Here is a 20,980-nt window from a genome sequence, read left to right as displayed (position 1 = left end):
AGGAAGAAATTCCATATAAAACGAACTGGGATGATAACACAGGTTTAGGGGATATGACTAAATACCGTACTGTGTGTTAGTATGTTATTCAACATAATGTGGACCCCGATCTAGGTAGCGTTTAAGTAGAAACTTATCAAGGCTTCAAAAATATTAGTTCAAAGTAGTGTAAGTTGTTCATATTTTTCATAATGTTCGCGAGTAGTCCAATCAGCTGAATACGAGTCCAATCAGCTGCATAGTTCAGCTGTTTATCATTTAATGGTTTAAAACGCAGTCCGAGTCCGTAAGTTTGTATCAAAAATTATCTATTTAGTGGTTCACTTTAGCAGAAAGCAAAAAGTAGTGAAAGAACGTAAATCTGTGGTATAGGATACATAGTAGAGATATTTTAAAGTTTTCTAAATTGTAAAATAGAAGTGTAATTTTGTTAATTTTTAAATATACACAAGGAATCTAAATTGTATCCATTACATTGCCTCACAGTGAGAAATGGAAGAGGAAGATAAGGTAAAATAAAACACCGGGGTACTATAAACTAAAACATGTTAGGCCTAGGCTAGCTTATAAAATTATATCAATGTTTTAAAAAGACACATATCATGGTTACCAAAAGTCAATGGAATATATTATTGAGACTATTTTAATTAATTGTTCAATATATTTTTCTTGTGTTGTGTAATAACTTGCAAAAGACAGTATATTTTTACCTGTGAGAATATACCTAAAGAATATCCTTAAATATAAAAGTAGCTTAACCAAACATTACCTTTGATTAGTTGTGTTAAGAAATTCACTGTTCGTTCAAGGAATACATTCCAACTAAACTCTCAGCAATAAGAAAATAATCATTTTGTATATATCATATCCGTATCAATTACAGATGTAAACAATTGTATGTGTTCCCTCTTTTCATTCTTTGATATAAAAACCCGGTTCCGCTTATCGTACCCTACCCAAATATAACTAAAGTATTATTATTTCCTATAATCTTAATGACGTATGTTTATTTTAGATATAAAAAGTATATTATCACTATAATACAATTACTGCAGTATTATTATTAGCGGCCACTACCACAATCGAATCATGATGATCAAATCATTGATATCCATGAGTATTGATCCTAGATATTCATGACTATCTAAAAATAGAAAAAACAAAGTATCAAACCAAATTACTTAATAGATATTTCAAATCACAATATAGTTCCATTGCAGATGAGCAGTATAAGTTTCAGTAACAGGTTATTCAGTGGTAATCTATTACTGGGATAGTGTTGTTTCAGTAACAGCCAGGCTGATTGATTTGGTGTTCTCATAACGACTTTCTGGTTTTATGTTATTTGATAACCAGTACAAGCCACGGCCATTTTGTACAAGCAATGAGACTAGGAATGGAAATATGACACTAAGGAATGTTATTATGCAATATAAGTAGGTTTAGATTAGCTTATCATAAATATTTTACTAGTAGTACCAAAGTTAAAGATAACTTTTACAAGCGCTCACGTGATCTGAGCTTGAATTTGGGTACTATTTCAAGAGATGTTTTTCTTTTTTTGTCAGAAGTGCAGGGTAGACCCCACCGAAGCCGGTCAGTACTTTCCCGACCTCATATCATGTCCCAGAGCTGCAGTATAATAAGCAGCCACTAACACAATCAGGTCATGATTATCGAATGACATCAAATCATCGATAATCGTGACCATTTAAGGTCTGAAAGCAAAATGTCAACCAAATAACGTAATAGATATTTCAAAGAACAATATAGTTGTGATAGTGAAAACTATTTTAGAAATTAATGTCTAAATATAAATATAATTTATAAAATTACAACAAAACAAAACAATTACAGTACTTACCGATATCTTATATATTTTCAAGGATAAATGTGACTGCTTGTTAATCAAAGAAGATGTGTATGTCACTGTTCTTGCCGTCATTAGTCAACACATGATTTTAATTTTGAATTTATTTCCAAAAATGTTTGAATAAATTTTGAACTATGATGTCCAATTGAATACAGTTTTAGGTTTTTAAAATGTTAATATAGAGAAACTGTATTTTTATATGTAAGAGAAATAAATTTGTTTTTTAAATTGTAGCCTATAAAATAATTAAACGTTATTTAAAGTACTCTTGAGCTGTGTAGTACTAACTATTTCTTTACAGGGTAGACGTGTTTGAAAGCATTTAAGAAATACTCGAATAGATCACAAGCAGTAATCATAATTTCTCGTCAAAACATTCACAACATTATAATATAATGAATATCGATGATTCGATTGTCGTGGTGGCCGCTTATTATTCTGCAGCACAACTAGACCTAAAAGATTGAGTATTAACCAAACGAGAACAAAATATTATTGATTTTATTTAATAAACCTTACAAATCTCAATTAAATTTATTGCTCTGGTTGTTATCTTACTAAGTTTTTAGGTTAGAGTACAGTACAGGCTTTTATATCATAGCCTATTTTAATTAGTACCATTGATATTTTAAACCATGTATTTAGGCTACTTAATTTTAACAAATGCCATGGGCCTAACTAAATGCAATTTTAAACACTTACGTAAACATTAGCTAACATTTGATTTGAATGTAAATTTCATATAAAAATAATTGCAGTTACTGTTTTGTAATAAAATTAGATGTATTTGCTTTGAAATAATTTAAACTATATCTTACTTGGCTTCAATATGTTAGACTTATTGTCAAAATGCTTGGTATGCTATACACTAAGCTTAACATGTACATAGTAGCTATTTCCTATTTTTTGTTTTAATTATTTAAAACAAGAAACAATTCTCCTGTTTTAGGATGTTAAAAGCCGAAATGCTTAAGCGGCTTTTAATACTGGATTGCACAAAGTACATGTAATCGTATAATTGTTGTAATTTTGCAATCTGGGCATCCAAAATGAATTTAAATTAATTTTTTAGTTAGGCTACAATATAATTGGCCACCAAAACCATTGAATCATTAATATTTCCGATTAATGTAACAAACAATAAAAACTCAAAATAACGAACCGAATCACATTATAGATACAAGTTATAGTATAGGTCAGATATGCTGTTATATCTAAAAAAATATCAGTTCAGCCGCTATACATTGCAGATGGGTGGTCTGCCTCACTCTGTATATATGGCCTATAAATGTGTTTTTCTTTTTTTTAGGATTAAAACTGAATCATATTTAATACATCTATGTATCTGAGTCTCTGCAACATTCAAGTAATAGATTACATTTTTAGAATTATGTAAGTTTGAATAATTTTTACTCCCATTATGTTTATACTATGATCTGCGGTGATTTTAGGAAGTGCAACAAGTAATAAAAATCTTAGAACCTGTTATATATAATTTTAATGCTGTTTTAACATTGCTAATAACATTTTTCTATACTACTGAATTTGAAATTACATAAACCTATGTGGAAAACTATTTAAGTCAGAGATTATCATTTATAGGCTGTTTTATCAAAAACCATATATCATATATGGAAATGTTATATATCTGTTGATTAACCTTGTGATAAAGTATTGGTGATAGAGTGTTTCAAAGGAGGTCATGTGTGTACATTTTAGATTCTATTGAATTAATAAATTCTTAATTTCAAATATAAGAAACTGCATTTAAAGATTTTCTGAGAAAACACTTACAAATTTCATGCATACAGCATTATTAATTCAGTCCTAAGCATTTGCCTTGGTTTTTATTTTGCCTAATACATCACTATATTTTCAGAAATTAAACTTCTTTGGCCGAGACTTGTCCAAGATCCCATGTTTCCGCAGTAGTTGGTTGTATGGCATTTCCGGGGGCATTGGCACAGGCCTCCTGTACTTCCTGTTTACTAGCAAACCGAGAATCGCATCTCACGTGGGTTTCTCTGCAATGGTTGGCATCACTATGTCATATTGGTGAGTTACCAACCTACTGGTAATATATTAACTTTTATTTTGATGTTGGTTGTTGCACAAGAATAGGTGAGCTAATGCAACATTTATTTGATTCTGATCATTTTCAGTAACAAAACGTGACAGAAATATTTTTTAAGGGCTAATCTAAATTACATTGATTTATTTATTCCTGTAACACTCCAATAAAGGGCTTAATTTATGCAAGTTGGACCCAACTGCAGTAATTTTTTTCCAAATCACACCTTATTTTTGCAAGCTTTTACAAAAACTTCTTCCGAGTCTAGATAATACTTCATCAACATAATTCTTTTATTAAATTTAAAAAAGTAATTACACTAAAAAAAAACACCGGCCTGTACCTTTTACAATCACAACAACGTGTAGGTTTACATTCTTTATAACACATAATACAATCTTCAACTAGTCATTAGACACTACAGTTATGAACTTGGCACTAAAAACTATTTAACATTTTACACAAAGACATATCATCAAAACCACAATTATGGAAAAATAAAACTATATCAGACCGTATTGCATTGTAACAATTAACATGGGGACAAACCTTAAACAAACTGAGCCAATGTCAGTGATGCTCAATTATTTTGTAAATGATATCTCTGCCACACACACTTTAAATGACAGAGAGGTGTAAAAGATAGGCAACATACTCCATGAAGTGCTAATTCGTAATATTTCACCAAAATGCCAACAAGTTTCACCAACTAGGTGATGTCGGTGCAATCAATGAAATTCTACGTACCGCCACTGATGATATTTTTGGCACAGATAGTGTTCAAGGATCCATTATAAAAGGTTGACATCGGAATTCAAGTTATGAATGAATATGACCTGAATGACATGTACATTGAGTGAGAATGTTCTATGTATTGTGTTGTTACTGTTTAAGGTAATCTTTAGAAATTTACATAGCGATTAAATATGGGCTCTACTTAACTTTAGGTATTGGTCTCATTGTATTTACTGATTGATAAAGAAGACCACAAATTCTCACATTGTAATTAATGTTCCTTAACCTTCCAGCTGACAGGCATTCAAGCGTTGGTTAGCACACCATTATGACACTTTGCGCAAATTATTTGAGTTTTATAGTGTACAATTATAGGAATTGAACAAAATCTTAGAATGATACACCAGATTACTCAGAAGAATAAGCAAAATAATTAAAATGTGATTTACATAAATAATGATGATTAAAAATCAAAACGTTGTTATTCAGAAAATAGTTTTTAATATTATGTTGCTGTAAGTAATATACATAGGAATAATTTAAATGAGCTAAAAAACCTAGGAAATAATAAGATATAAATATTAACATGTAATACAAGGGCTGTCCGGAAACTATCCGATATTTGATGATTACTCCTTATATACTATTATCAGATTCAGCATACACTATCCTTCATTTCTACCTTTAATAAGTGGGCTGTCAATGTTCAATGTTTGTGTTTCTCCAGCCTTTATCAGATTATTTTTTCTAAGAAATTACAAAAGATGAAGATCAGCGTATTTGCATAAGCTTGTTTTCTCAGGAAAACGTGTGGAGATAATGTAAGTGATCAAGCAAGTCTTTGAGAGGGGAAGCTATATCCCTGACTGAATGTGCGGTTTAATCGTTTAAAAAAAAATGAGGTCTGATTTGGATGAAATTAATTCACGTTCTTTTCAGTCTTAATCAACGCGAACCACTGAAAACATTGAACTTGTGTGGTTAGCAAGCAACGAGGACTATCGCTTACCAATGTGCGAGTTGGGGGAAGATTTGGACATACCGTTGTTCTGTCCAAGGAAAAATAGATCCCAGGATGAACCTTGGTATTATATATAATGCACCGGCTTATTCCTATCACATGATTCAAAAATTTTTGGCTGAGCACCATACCACCCAGGTTCCACATCCTCTGTTTAGTCCAAATATGGCACCATGTAATTTCTTGTTGTTCCCGATATTAAAAAGGTTGTTTAAAGATACCAGATTTCAAACAGTTGAAGAGATAAAACTGAATGTGATGTGTCCGATGGAGAGTACTTTGAAGAAAATTAAAGTTTGGTTGTGATTGATAAGTTAGGCTTTTAGTTATATCCAAGTATTGGATACTTTCCAGACAGCCCTTGAATGTGCTATTCATAAATCTAGGAGAGGTACTCATTTAAACGTCGTAGAAGACATAGGGTGTGAAATTATAAAACTCGATTAAGTTAAAAGTAAGTTATAATCAATTATTTTGTTCACAAAATAAATTACAATTTAAACAATTTTTCAACTACACTGCAACTTTAAAAATTCATAACTTGGAAACTTGAGATTCAATTGAGACAAACATTTTTATACAAGATAGCCATAAATTACTGTTTTGGAGTATACCGTTTTAAAATGATATAAAAAAGTTATTAAATTACAATTTTAACCTTTATTCATGACCAAAATTTTTAATAATTAGACATCTGCCTCGTTAAAGTTGTTTTCTGGGGTGTTTAATTTTTAACACTGATTTCACTAAGAAGGTTTTGTTAGTATACTGTGGCTAGTGCCTGCTCATTTGAGCACGCAAACTGCCAGACTCCCCCGGGCAGCATGCCTAGTATTCCAAGATAAATATAGTTCATAGATGCAAATCATCCCAAGACCATATTTTTTAAAGTGTAAGAATGAATTTCTTTATTTGTTATTTTTATTTCCTTTGTTTAATGTATCATGTACAGAATGAATAAAAAGTCAGGACTCCGCCCTCTATTTTTGTCTAAAGTTTATATAAGATGTCCTTTGGGTTGTGGTGCAATGTGGAAAGAAAGTTTCATTTCATGATTTGGAACATTTTTGTGTCTCCCAAAAATGCAAGATTTTGGAGGCAACTCAACAATTTTAAATGTAAACCTCTCTTAAGTGACCCCTCATTTTGAAGAACATAAACAAACAAAAATAGTGAAGATCAAAGATTGCTATCTCTTTCCCATCCAAAATAAAAGTGAGTGTTACTAGAACAATATTTTTAATAACTCACACATGTTGCCAAGTTAAGTCAAATGTTCAAACTGTAGCCCTCCTACTACTTGCAGTGAGACAAGCGAAGTGTGAGCTCCTCTTTCACGTTTTGAAAAGTTTGAAGTGGTATTTGGTTGCAGGCTTAAAAAATCCTGTTTTTTAAATCTTCAACGTTTTCTACTGGTGTTTTGTGTTAATTATGGATTTAATGTGATCCTATGGAAAGAAGTCTTCTGTAGACCGCTCAGGCGATTCTATTAGATCACATCTACCAGTCTACTGACCACATAGTTGAGTTCCCAGGAAATGTCGTACAGCACGGTAAAAAATATGCTGGGGCACTATCCTACTGGAAGTGAATGATATCTTTTGTCAAATTAACCTTCATTTTCCCTAATAACAATAGTTATTGCGGAAAAATTTATTTTTGTAAGATTTGCAAATAAAGTTTTCCATTAAGACGCCCATTAATACAAAAATTGTCCCAGAATGTGATTTCCATAAATCCCAGCCCACACATTTACTTTTTCTGGATATTGGGTGCAGGATTCACAGGAAACATGGGAATTTTCTGTGTCCCAGTACCTGCAGCTGTGTTTGTTTAAAACCCCAATGACAAAAAACTGCGTTCATCACTAAACACGTTTTGAACACAGTGGATGAGCAGAAATTTTTATTCCCATATCCTCACAAAATTGTAGACGATGGTCTGGATCATCTTCATTTAATTCATGTACAAGCTATATTTTATAAGGGTGAAATTTACTTTTCTTCAGTAAGTGTACAACAGATCCTTGGGAAACATGATAAAGATCTGCTACTTGTGATGTGGTGGACTGCTGCAGGACTTCAATAAATTATGCAACAGTGTCAAACTGTTTGTTTTTACTTGAAGGAAGCCAACCTGATCATGAAGCGTTTGAGATGGATCCAGATACTTGAAACTTATTTACTAAAGATGTGCAACATCAAACCGCCTTTCTACCTCATGATAATTTTCATTCGAACCCCCGATAATGAATATCATTTCTACTTTAGCGTCTTGACTACGGGGTATTATTACTCATAGGCAGTAATAATTAAAGAAAATTATTTAAAACTAAGAATGACAAAGTTTTTGAGTGACACAAAAAATCATCAACTTAAACTTCCTTTCCACATTGCACCACTACCCAAAGGATATCTCCTTATATAAACTTTAGAAAGAAATAGAGGGGGGTCCTAACTTTTTACTCACCCTGTATAATAAGTTTTACATATGTATTTAAATATCCTGTGTAATTTAATGTAAATCTGGTTGGTTATCTGCAGGTTTGTCTGCCGGTATGAATGGTCTCGCAGGGTCCTGGAGCTCCAGAAGATGCAGGATTATGTGGAAAAGAGGGTGCTGATTGATGGGACTGAAATGGAAAAGTTGTATGAAGCAGAGGTAGCCAACGTTGGTCACTCCACCCAGAAGAACGTATAAATAAGTTCTCTGAAAGTCGTCACATCTAGTATTTCAATAGATTTATAGTGTATAGATCTTACGGATTGCAATTTGTGATATTCCAGATAATTATTGATTGCAAGAAGGATTTCCCTACAAAATATGTAGTTTGGACTACTTGGTAAAAAGTTGAAAAATGATAATTTTACAATATTTCACAAGCTTTGAACAAAAAATAAAGTGTAAAATCTAGTGCTTTTATTTTCAAAATTACTCTGTAATAAACATAATTATTTACCAAAAATGCATTAACTTCTCAAGTTTGTGTTTGATATTTAACTACTGAATGGGAAATAAAATGTGTTAAATGATACACATTTGACTTTTGTCAGTTAATATGTTAATTTGCTTTATAATATTTAAATCTAGTCCAAACTACAGTATAATTTTAGTTAAATTTCTCTTATCATATCAAGCAAAAAGTGCATTATTAATCAAATTTTAATAAATTTTGTAAAACACATTTTAATCAAATTTTATGAATATGATCTTTATAAAATATCAAACATAAGTCATTCAGAGTTAGTTGCAGTACGGGTATCTTCAAATATTTATTTTGGAGTTAATTTAGGGACATATACTTTTTTATAATAATGGTTGTGCTAATTGTTTTTTTCTGCATGAAAAAAGACTATCAATAATAAGGATGTATGGTACGTTGTGATAGGGTGGAAATTCTACCACGTTTTAAGAAAAATAACCCTGTAAAAGATGTGCAAATTATATAAAAACTAACTAAAGTCTTTTTTGAATGTTTTAATATCTTTCAAGTTTTTGTAACAAAATACAAATTTAAGTCAAAACCTTTGTTCAATTTCATATAAAAAAATTACAGTTGTGTTAGCTGAGACATACTGATATCAGAAGAATTCCATTTGTTTTGCAGGGCCTAGTTGAGTTTAGGTTGTATGCTATTAAAGTTTACTACTTGTGAGAAGTTACCATTAAAGTTGACATATTGATTGTTTGATATCTAGATCTAGATCATTCCAAAAATATTAGAAATAGAAAATTCTTCATTTCAAACCAGAAATGAATTGATGACTGATGCAGAATTAATAACAATATACTTTTCGTATAAATCATTGGTCTACAAATAGCTGAAAGACAACTTATAAAAAAGCCTTGTAATCTACATAACATTCATTGTTCATCAGTAAGTAGTTTATGTAGACTGATTAATCTTTACTTATGTAAGTGTTACTTGTATATCAACTAAACTACTGACAATACTTTGGATGGAAGTTTTTATAAAAAGTAATATATCCCTTTCTTATTCCGCATCAGTTGTTGTAAAATACTCATGTATTCTTAAAGGAAAGTAAGTTTTATAAATAAGTAGGAATAACCCTCCTCCAACCATTGTTGGTGTCTACTTCAATTTAATTATTCATATTCTTAGAATTTAAAGATATTTGTGAAAGATAATTTCAAAATACAGTACTTTATTTACAAAGTCTAGTAATTATATTTTGTGTGTGCTGTTTCAAATCTTCTGTATTTTTATGTTCATACTTACACTGCCACTGCCCGATACCAAGATCTCATTGGAACAGTTTGAATCTCCTTCATTCCCAAACACGAAATTCAAAGAGTTGATGAAGTAAATATTGGAATAATAATAATAATAAAATACTTTTTAAATATATTAAATAATATTATTATAATTAAATATATTTTAATTCTGTATTTTAATTGTTATTTGAATTGTAAGTATGATGTAATAAATTTTATATCACTTGGAGATGGTAAATATTGATAAAAATATATATTTTAAATAATTACATTAACATTTTCATGGAAAAAAATAATAGCCAAAAAGTATGTGTTTGAACTAAAGTAGATATAACAGTGTTACTCCAAAATGATTGATATGTAATCATGTACAGCTTGTGGTGCAATTTTTCCTAACCTTTTAAATAACTATTGCTTATATTGTAGTTGGAAAGTTCTATACTTATAAGAAGCTTGTGAAGGTCATACAGTTGTAGTGGGTTGACCAATTCATTATTAGTTAGTAAACATTGAATATGATGAGAACTGATAATGTTTACTAAAGTAGATGTGTATATTAAAATATAGTTGTCAGTAACACCTCAATTTAGATTTCATTATAAGATTAAACTTAACAGGTTGCACTGATCCTCACTCTGAATTCTATGATAATCATCAACTCGTGGGTATTTATTGCAGTTTACAAGAATAATAAATAGATTATCGAAGTTTCAAAACATTTTGTAATTCTTTTTTTGAAGTTTTAACTATAGATAATTTTTGAAAGAATAACAGATTTTCGATATTTGTCAATGTTATACATTACAAAAATAGTACACTATGTTTCAAAGATTAAAATGTACCTTTTCCATGTAAAAAACTATTTAAGACATATCAGGTCTGTAAAAATACCCAAACTCTCTTTGCTGGCTGATTATTACATGCTACTGAACATCTCAGACCACATATGAGGATATAATAGGGAGCTTTCCGAGACTACTACCAGGAATTTGCTGCGCTATGCTCAGTCAGTGAGTTACAGCACTCAGTATTTTATAGGTTATTACATATGCTTGCATCGCATTTCACTATGGCTGGTCTTGAGCAAACTGCCAAATCTAAAGACTTAATGGCCTTATGGTTGGTTATGAGGTTTGTATTTTGTGATATTAGATTAAATTGTGTTTAAAACAGGTTTAATTTTAAAATTTTTTAAATCGAAATCGTTGGACTGACTGACAGAAGTAACTGCTTCATATAACGGGCTGTGTTATATTTACATATAACATATATATACATAATTTATCAAGTATATGTATATATATATATATATATATATATATATATATATATATATATATATATAATTTCAATAAACATTGAATCACAAAAAGTACTTGCTCCGCCGGGACTCGAACCCGGATCTCTCACTTGCCGGGTGAATGTGCTACCATATATATATCTTGAAAAAGTATGTTTGCTAATTATTAAATGGTTATTTTTTATATTTTAAATAATATGAGACACTGTATTCCATTAAAATATGTATTAATTTTATACATATTTTTGTAATATTTTTAACATTTCGTATATTACAATGATCACTGACAAAGTAATATTTATACATTTTCATTACTATTTGTTTCTATAATTTTATCAGTATAATTTTCGTTACAATCTTGTATTACTAAAATAATTACTTAATTTTTATTGCCATGTTACTAAAAACTAAAAATGAAATGATGCGTTTATAATAATTGAAATAAGAAATTCTGAAATAAAATCTTGCGAATTATCTTGTAAACACAGCACCTATTGTTGTTCCATACCTCGTTGTACTTATTTTTGCTGTTTGACATTGTTAAATTTAATTTATCTTTTAAACAGTCAATTAATGGTTTTGACTTTCTTCAGCAAAATTTGCATTCAAATCTATTTTTAAGTCATTTGTTTTGTAAGGGAAGGCCTAATGTAATTCAGTAAAGGTTATAGTTATATTCAACAGAAGGACTGATATTCTTTCGGGACTAAATTACACTATGGCTTTGCTAGAAAATATGTAATCAATTTATTTTTAATCCTTTTTTAAATCTCGTCAGGACAAAACTAGTTGTGCACTGGAATAGGAATTAATAATGCTGAAATTCAATTTAGAAATCAATGATTTTTAAATACTGCTATTAACAGATGCAGTAAGTTAATAAATTTTATATTGGGTTCATTAATAAATAAATTAGTAGTTAGTAGATTATTCAAACCGATATTATACCATATATTTTAGTCTCTTTGCAATGACTGTTTGGCAGTGGAAGTTTTTTAGTGTGTTAAAGTTAACATAGCTACTAAAATCAGAGTATGAATTGATTATGTAAATTTTGGCAGCTTTTAAATAGGAGCTTAAGTAACCTAACCTGAAAAATTCTATAATGAAGGAAAACGGATAGATTTAGACGATACAATATTTCGGACAACATTTATGTCAATTATAATATGAGTATGTAGATCGAATAGTTGGAAAACAAATCATTGTAAAACACTACTAGATGAGAGAAGGGCCTCGTTATTTTCCTTACCGTATATAATGTTGCGTTATTGTTGATACATTTCTCTTACAGATTTTTCATTAACATCAACTTTTGTTAGTTCAGATCAGATGTTTATAAAACAGTTTGCTTATGTTTTCGTAAAGCTGTTATTTTACTTTGAAAGCATTTGGTAAACATAAGTATGCGTGACAGGAAACAAGGAGCGACAGTAACCTCTCACTTGCATGCCTGGAACGGAGAAACGCACTTCCTAATATCAAAATGATAGCCCCTAGCGGCTACAGAGCGAACAAGCGTGACATTCCGTGAAGCTAAACAAAGGTTTTTTCCCCCATGTAAAACATACATCCATAGCCATTTCAAAAATACTTTTGATTGAACTTGTTCTATGCAGAAACCCATTAAATGCTTATAAAAATATTAGCAACAAACTACATCTCTATAACATTTTTCGGTCAAATTTTATGAATGATAAATGTTTAATTTTAGGTACTATGCAATTGAAAATCACAAAAAAGATCTGATTTTGATAAATGCAGGATAAAGTCTACTTTATAAATATCTCTATAAAACCTTTTACATTTTCTAACATGTTTAATTTTAGATTTTTAAATCAAGTAAATTATGTAATTACATAACAAAAGGTTGTGTATTTTTTTCAATAAACAAAATGTTATGGATGCTGTACAAATTTTGATTACGTTTTAAACATTTGGAACAAAAGCTGTAGAAAAACATTTTTCATTTAAATGTTATTTAAAAATACTGTGTAAACTGTGAGCTGTCCTGTGGTAGTGAAGAAACAGCACAATACAATATTAAGTATCTAAAGGGAATATGTTTTGTTCTACTTTAGTGCTAGTTTTGAGTTTATGTATTAGATATAAGTTCAACCTTCCCTACAGTTCTTTTACAAAGATGATTTAATGGAATTTATTATTTACAGTTTACACACTTCTTTATTTCTTTGAAAAATTTGCAAATTTTTTCAAGTTAAAATTTGTCTTATACAATATGTTTTATATTAACATTTACAGTTACTCGATATAAAATTAATGTCAAATAAAAAATGTTCATTCATGGCATTTAATAAACATAGTATATATTGAATAATCCTAGTCCTACTCTGCTTATGCAAATTATTTTCCTTCTAAAATATTATCAAGTACATAGTTTTTCTCTAAAATATACTATATTGAAATAAATAATGGTTGTATCAGGTTGAAATAAAAGTTACTGGTCCTTCAATAATTTAAAATTATTGTACTAAATGTTTTAAATTGTAATTTATTTAGGTTATAAAGATCAGTTATATTGATCTTTATCTAATTATAAACGGTTTTTTTTTTTTTTTATTTGTTGTGTCAACTGTGTACAATTCAAGTGTTGAAAAGAAATGTGTATGCCTTTACAACGTGACTTTCATTTTAGTGTGTGTTGTCATTGTATAGTTTATGTATATATTATGTAGAATTTGTTATACAGTTGTAGTCTGAAATAAATGATTAATTGTTTTATGAATTTCTTCTCTAATTCACCTTAGTTTCAAACATGAATAAACTATATAATCATGAGCTAGGAATTCAAGATATATAAGTTCATCAAAGAAATTGATGTTAGTTGCATTCATTTGAATTTCTTCCTCCTGTACCAAACTGTAGAATGATTAACCAATTATTATAATATACATGGATTCTGACTCAACATCTATTTCGATCAGTACCACACTTGTAGAATTCATAGCTCACATTAACCCTTTTATTTGGTCGTCAAATTGTTTGTAATATTTTCTTGTAAATTTTTTAAAGTGACTGCTTTTTTCGTAAGGGTATACTGAAGAAGACGGAGGTGAAAATAGGGAAAATGCAAACTTTTATGAATATGTTATAAGTTAAGTATTAAATATAAATAAATTTAATGTTTTATTCTATTTACAATAAAATTGTCTACCATATAACATTATTTAATAGTCATTTCATTGGGTGTAAAATAAAAAACAATATTTTACTTTGTAATATTTTATTTTTTTTGTTTTTGTTTTCCATTAGTTTACTTTAAGAACAAAAAATAATTTTGCTGTCGGAAAAGGAAATATTTTACTTAAGTTTTAAATTGTATGTTGATTGGTTGAGAAAGGAGAGGAAAATTCACAAGAATACAGAATACAATCGCCTGTATACATCTGGATTAATGTGATGCGACAGCTGTTACGCGATTTGAAAAAGATGTGGATGATTTATAATATAACATGACGACAGAAATATTTGTATAACTGTCGTAGGATGTACTTTAGCATAGAAAATCATGATATTACTATGTTTTGTGGCTCTTAAACATTAAAACAAAAAGTGGGAAACTGATTCCCCATCCTTCTTTTTTGGCATGTCTAGTGTGGGCTACATGTAAGTATCTTAAAGACAAACTAATGGGTGCAACAAGAATTCAGTTTAAAACAAAGGAGAATGTTCATCAGTTTACAATTGAAAAGTCAAAAGTATTATGTGAAGCTTTGTTCACGTTTTGAAACGGAAATTAAAAAACCAACTCTGCTCAGGATTTTAATTGTAAAATAATTCTATTTACTAAATTCTAATAATTTTAATAACACAAAGTCTCAAATTTCTGTAACATAACACTAGTTATGTTATAACATATCCAAGCCTATATTTGTACTCATGGTGAACATAGATAGGGGGTGTAGTGTTCTGGAAGTGGTCATATCAATCAATCAACTATCCTTTATTTCCAAACAGACATATAACATGCATTGGATTGCGTCATAAATATTAAAAAAATACAAGTACAGTTTACATCTATACATATAGACTATTTACCAATAAATTCACTGCGGGTGTAGAAACATTGTTCTATTAAAAAAGCCTTCAGTGTTCTCTTAAAGACCATTTCATCATGTACATTCTTTAGGTCCACAGGAAGAGAATTATAAAAAATTACAGCATTATAAAAACAGTGATGTTTGAAAAAAGAGGTCGCATGGGACGGAATATTTAATTTGTTGCTATTTCTGAGGTAATGTCTGGACTGTGGAATTAGTGACTCGAAAATACCCTGGTTTTGCTTAAAAAATACCAATGTGTGGTAAATATATATATACTTGGAAAAGTAAGCAGATTGAACTTCTTAAAATGTGATTTGCAGGATTCTGATTGACGGATGCCAGCAATAGCTCTCACCGCTTTCTTCTGCAAAAGAAAGACATGTTTTGTTCTGCAATTTTCAAAACCCGAAATCTCAACAGCGTATGAAAGGTAGGGATAAACCAATGCAAAATATGACGTCAGAAGCACATCGGTTCCCGTGAAAGATGAAAGTCTACGAAGAACAAAAATACCAGCACAGACTACGTGCGACATGATTTACGTGAAAGGAGAAGGTAAGATTCCTATCAACAATTAGGCCTAAAAACTTGACCATCCGCTCAGAACAAACCTCTGCATCGCCAACCCAAACACTCAAAGAGTCATTGCGTCTTGATGAAATCGAAAAGTCTAGCAATGTAGTTTTATCAGCATTCACGGCCAAACCATTACTCTGAAACCACTGGACTATTGAATTACACTGAACAAACGTATTCATCTCCATATTGAAACGGCAAGACTCATCAATTACAAGTGATGTGTTGTCAGCAAACAAACACAACAAGCCCCTCGAAACACAACAGCTGAGGTCATTCACGTACAAAATAAAGAGGAAGGGTCCAAGTATGGAGCCCTGTGGCACACCCGTCTTGACAATCTGCTCGTCAGAAAAGCATCTTTTCCTAGTATTTACGTCAACGTATGGAATTTCCACAACTTGTCTACGCTGACTCAAGAAAGATTACAGCCATTGATTTGCCAAACCATGCACACCCACTCTGTCAAGCTTTTGCAAAATAAGTTCATGCGAAACCATGTCAAATGCTTTTCTCAAATCAAAAAAGATACCAGCATAAAAACTTTCCCTCATCAAGAGCTTTAACAACTTTATCCAAGAGAGCAAACGTTGCCTTCACAGTTGAGCCTCCCTTGACAAAACCAAACTGTTTGTCAAACAAAACGTTGTTACTCTCCAGGAAAGCCTTTAACCTTATCAAAACTGCCTTCTCAAACACCTTAGAAAATGTCGATCCGATTGAAATAGGCCTGAAATTATCAAGTTCCTCAACCAGCCCCCTTTTATGCAATGGCTTCACTATAGACAACTTTAAAATGTCAGGAAACACGACATTTTCAAACGAAAAATTTATCAAATGGGCAAGTGGCCTAACAAAATACTGTAAGTACATGATTTAAGAAGCTTCGATGATATATTGTCGAAGCCAGAAGAAGCCTTTGCTTTTATAGATCTGATGATGTCAGATACTTCCACTTCAGAAACAGGTGAAAAGAAAAATGAAGACACCCTTGCACTTGATTGTTGTTGAAGAAGAGACCACGATGTGGAAGATGAACTTGCATTCGACACATTAATGAAGAAATCATTGAATAAGTTGGAAACGTCTTTCGGATCCCTAACAATGCCTCCATTACTATTTTTGATGGTTCGAGGGATATCTGCTGAAACTCTTGCCTTACCTCTATACTCGTTCACTATGTCCCACACAGTCTTAACTTTATTTGAGGAAGTCTGCAGTAAATGTTTAACTTTAGATGACTTAGCTTCCCTCACACTAGCCCTAAATTGCCTCTTGAAAGAAATGTAGTGCTTCTCTCATCAGAAGAACTCAGGTCTTTACTTTTATAATACCAATGCACAACCAAATCACGTAGCTCAATTTGCTCCTGGGTTAAAGACACTGGCATTTGGAGAACGCCCACGAATCCGAACTCTTTTCTCAGGAAAAGCCTCAATGAAATAAAACTCTATAGAGGACATAAACAAGCTCATTTTATCATCCATTGTTCTAGCCGCATAAACATCATGCCATGTTTCCCCACCCAGAAGATGTCTAAAAATACGAAGATTTTCCTCTACAAATGATCGCTTAAGCATAAACTTAGGGCAACCAGGACCAGATAAACACCTGACATGTGAGATTTGTGCATGGTGATCGGACAAGGCATTTATCACGACAGAGCAACTGAAAATGTCTTCAGAAAGATCAGTATATACATGATCGATTAGGGACCGGGAGTTTTTAAATTCCCTCGTAAATGAAGTTACTTTATTGCTTAAATCGTGAGATGCCATCATGGATAAAAGCTTATCTACTTTTATGTCAGGAACAGAGAGATTAACATTTAACATAAGTTGAGCATAACAATCATGAATTTCAGGACTTCAGATAACCTACATGTGATAGGTTATCTTGGAAATCTTCTTTTCGAGAAATCCTTTGGACATATAGTCTGGCAGAAATGAAATATTTTCATGTCCTTGAGTAACAGACTTCATTATATTCAGCTAATTATTTTGGAAAACAGTTTTAAGTTACATAGCATGTTAGATAACTATGCCCCAGTTATCCAGAACACCATATTTACTGTTAAAAACATTTTTCGGAGGATCGCAGACTGAAAGGTTACTATAATAGTTCTAACCACATGTCACCTTGACTGTGATAGCATCAAATCAAGGAACTTGTTCTGGGCCCACTGTCTGTCTCGAGGGGGGAATGTTTCCAATTTCAGTGAAAATTATAGGAAAGATTTCATCATAAGGGGATGGATTCCAAGCATTTTGTTCTAGGAAAAGTATACATTGCTGTATTTTAGTATGATGCTTGACTGTAAGCTCTCTATTTATTATTTTTTATAAATTATTGATAATTTTAAAAATAACAAGATTGTAGACATTTTTCATTGTTGTACTAAAAAAAACCTAAACATTCTGAGAGCCAGTATCTGCTTTCTTCTTCAAATGATAGAATCCAAAACATAAGTTGAAGCATGCATAAAATTAAAAAAATAAAGAAACAGTTTTGAATGTGCCTCCCTCAATGGTCAAACTTTATTATAGGTATGTGGTATATCAAGAGATCTGAAACTTAAACTAAGGGGGGAAATCATTATTATACACATTATGTAACACTCATTGTAAAATGATCGCAATAAAGCTATTAAGAAGAAGAGATGTGCATTCTACCTTCCACTGTACCTGAAAGATCATTTATACCTTTAGAATAACATCTTTCAATATGCTCTTCAATAGAGAAGTATTTATGTGATGTTTATCCACAGAATATGTTTCTCTGACAAAGTATATGTATTCTGATCTTCATGGTTTAGAGTATTGTTATGGCACTGATTCAAGAATCCTAGGATGATAAGATAGGGTTACAGATTGTTTTGGACCGGATTTAATTAATATGTGATCCTGTCCCAAATTCTAATATATATACATATATATCTTTAGTAATATATAGAACACATATTTGTCCCAAATTAATGTTTCAGGGACCGAACCACAGTAGACTACTTGGATCTAATACTGATCCAGGTAGTATTTAACATTAATTATATCCAATACTAGCCTAGTTCCCTAAATTCAAGGAATGAGTAATAAAATATGGAAAATGTAAAGAAAACACAATATATAAACTGTATTTAAACGAGCCAAAAAATTGATAACTGCTTGAAACCAGTGAAGGACACAATTCCACTGTGTACGCCAGGAGTCTACAAAAACCATGTATGGATGTGGCTTAATCTACATTGGAAAGACAAATTTAGTTGTCCTAGATCAATATTCCAGAGACTGAACCACACTAGACTACTTGGATCAATCACTGATTGGCCTCTCATCTTTCAGGGATTTAGCAGCTCTAGTAGACTGCTGAAATGGTGTTGGCTCTGATCAGGGGTTTAATAGTGCCAGAATACCATTGTGCACTGTTTTTAGACAACCTGTCAATTGGACGCTTGTGTCTCAATAGCCAGAATAAATTAGTCATAGAATTGAACATGATAGTCTGAGTGTTAGTGTTTAACTACACAAAAACATCCAAATATTCTTTTATGATGGATTGCATAAATATATAATTTATTTATTTTACATTGTTTTATTCTGAAATGTAAAAAAAAAAAAAAAACAATAACTAATTCTTTTATCACTATCTCATTTATGTTAATTCCCTTTTCAGATCATAAAGAGAGTTTGAGGCGTCCATGGAAGGGGCTCTTTTTATTTGAATACAATCTCTTTTTATAGCTAGATCTGAAGTAAATCAAGTGGCACTGCTTAGCACTAGCTGATGTGGTGAATAAAGCAAGCATTAGTTGCAAAACTGATGGTTCTGGGTATCTTTTTAAATATCAGAGTGGCCTCTAATAATATAGACATGGGTTAGATAGCCATTGCGGTCCTAGACCATGACATTGATATCAGATCAGTGAGAAAATGAAGGTTCTATTATCTGGCAAAATGGCACTACCAGGCTCTTGTGCTTACTTTCAGTGCGAGTGTGTCCAAGAATTGCCATACAGTTGAAATTCTCTCGCGATATCTGCTATGGAACAGGTTTTAGACAATTTAGTCCTCAACAATTAATTGTTTTACTTGCTTTTTTTGGAATTAACCAAGAAGTCTTTGAGGCTAGCAGGAAAGATTGCTTTTACAGAAAGGCAATGACTGTTGGAGGGGGGGGGGAATAATGTCCCTTCCTACTGAAATAATCTGTAATTCAGGAAAGGACAATGGAAAAATATCTAATTTAATTCTACCATGTAGAAAAATCACTTGGACAGAATCATCTGTCAAGGCAAGTAGTTAATCGTCTCTGAGAACATGCTTGTGTGTATATATGATATTTAGGTATGATACCAAAGCTTTTAAGTAGTCTTTATGTCTCTGTGTTCAGGCATGTTCTTTGATTTGGAAACTTAAATTGGTAATACAGAGTGGCTGGTAGAGTAGTTATAAAGAGATAGCCAATTTGATCATTAGAGGTATTTTTGAGTTTTGAGCTGCTCTTGACAGTTGTGGACATTGTGGTCAGGAGGAATGTCTATAGTCTTCAACAGGAAAGATACTGGAATACTTCTGAATATGGTAATAAGTATCATAGGTAAATCATGGATATTGTAAGAGAAATGCATAACTCAAGACTGTTTTGGGCTGCTCTACAACAGGTTTCATGCAACTTCCAAGAGGGACCATAAGGAATTGTGACATAAATGGAAAGTGCCCTAGCATCACCAAGGTCTGCTATAGCAATTTTAAGAAATCCCAATCTATATACAATACTCTGTCTAATTGATCTAGGGACCTATATGACCTCCAACGGGGATATTACACATAACGTAATCATGATTGTAACATGAACATTGAAATGTTCCCTACCACCCAGACCAGTATGTGCCAGTGATTGTCATTTTCTTTTCTACTGTTATTTAAAAGAAAGAAAACGTACTTAAACAAACTAATATCCTTAATATGTGTTTTGACTGAATCTTCATTTACAGCAAATGCGTTATCGTTAGTTCTAAAAGTAAGATATCTTGATGTTGTAAGTCAAGTGAAAATTTATTATTAAAGGAGTGAAAATATCAATATCTTACCACCAAGTCACTCATTTT

General features: G+C 31.3%; 1 protein-coding gene across 1 annotated transcript; it reads left to right on the top strand.

Annotated features, from left to right (window-relative positions):
• The first annotated feature begins 244 nt into the window (after positions 1–244).
• LOC124357258 (cytochrome c oxidase assembly protein COX20, mitochondrial) lies at positions 245–10,517 on the top strand. Its single transcript, XM_046808830.1, has 3 exons — positions 245–510; positions 3,753–3,928; positions 8,244–10,517. Exons 1-3 carry the CDS (start codon positions 493–495, stop codon positions 8,398–8,400), a joined length of 351 nt encoding a protein of 116 aa, XP_046664786.1. The 5' UTR covers positions 245–492; the 3' UTR covers positions 8,401–10,517.
• Positions 10,518–20,980: the final 10,463 nt, after the last annotated feature.

This window comes from Homalodisca vitripennis, chromosome 3, assembly GCF_021130785.1.
Source record: "Homalodisca vitripennis isolate AUS2020 chromosome 3, UT_GWSS_2.1, whole genome shotgun sequence".
In the NCBI taxonomy this organism is placed as follows: domain Eukaryota; kingdom Metazoa; phylum Arthropoda; class Insecta; order Hemiptera; family Cicadellidae; genus Homalodisca; species Homalodisca vitripennis.
Note: the sequence above shows the minus strand (reverse complement) of the source record. Positions and strands in the feature narration are given on the sequence as shown.

Coding starts and splice junctions, on each gene's coding strand:
- LOC124357258 (XM_046808830.1), top strand. Junction 3,929..8,243: donor GGCATCACTATGTCATATTG/GTGAGTTACCAA, acceptor GGTTATCTGCAG/GTTTGTCTGCCGGTATGAAT.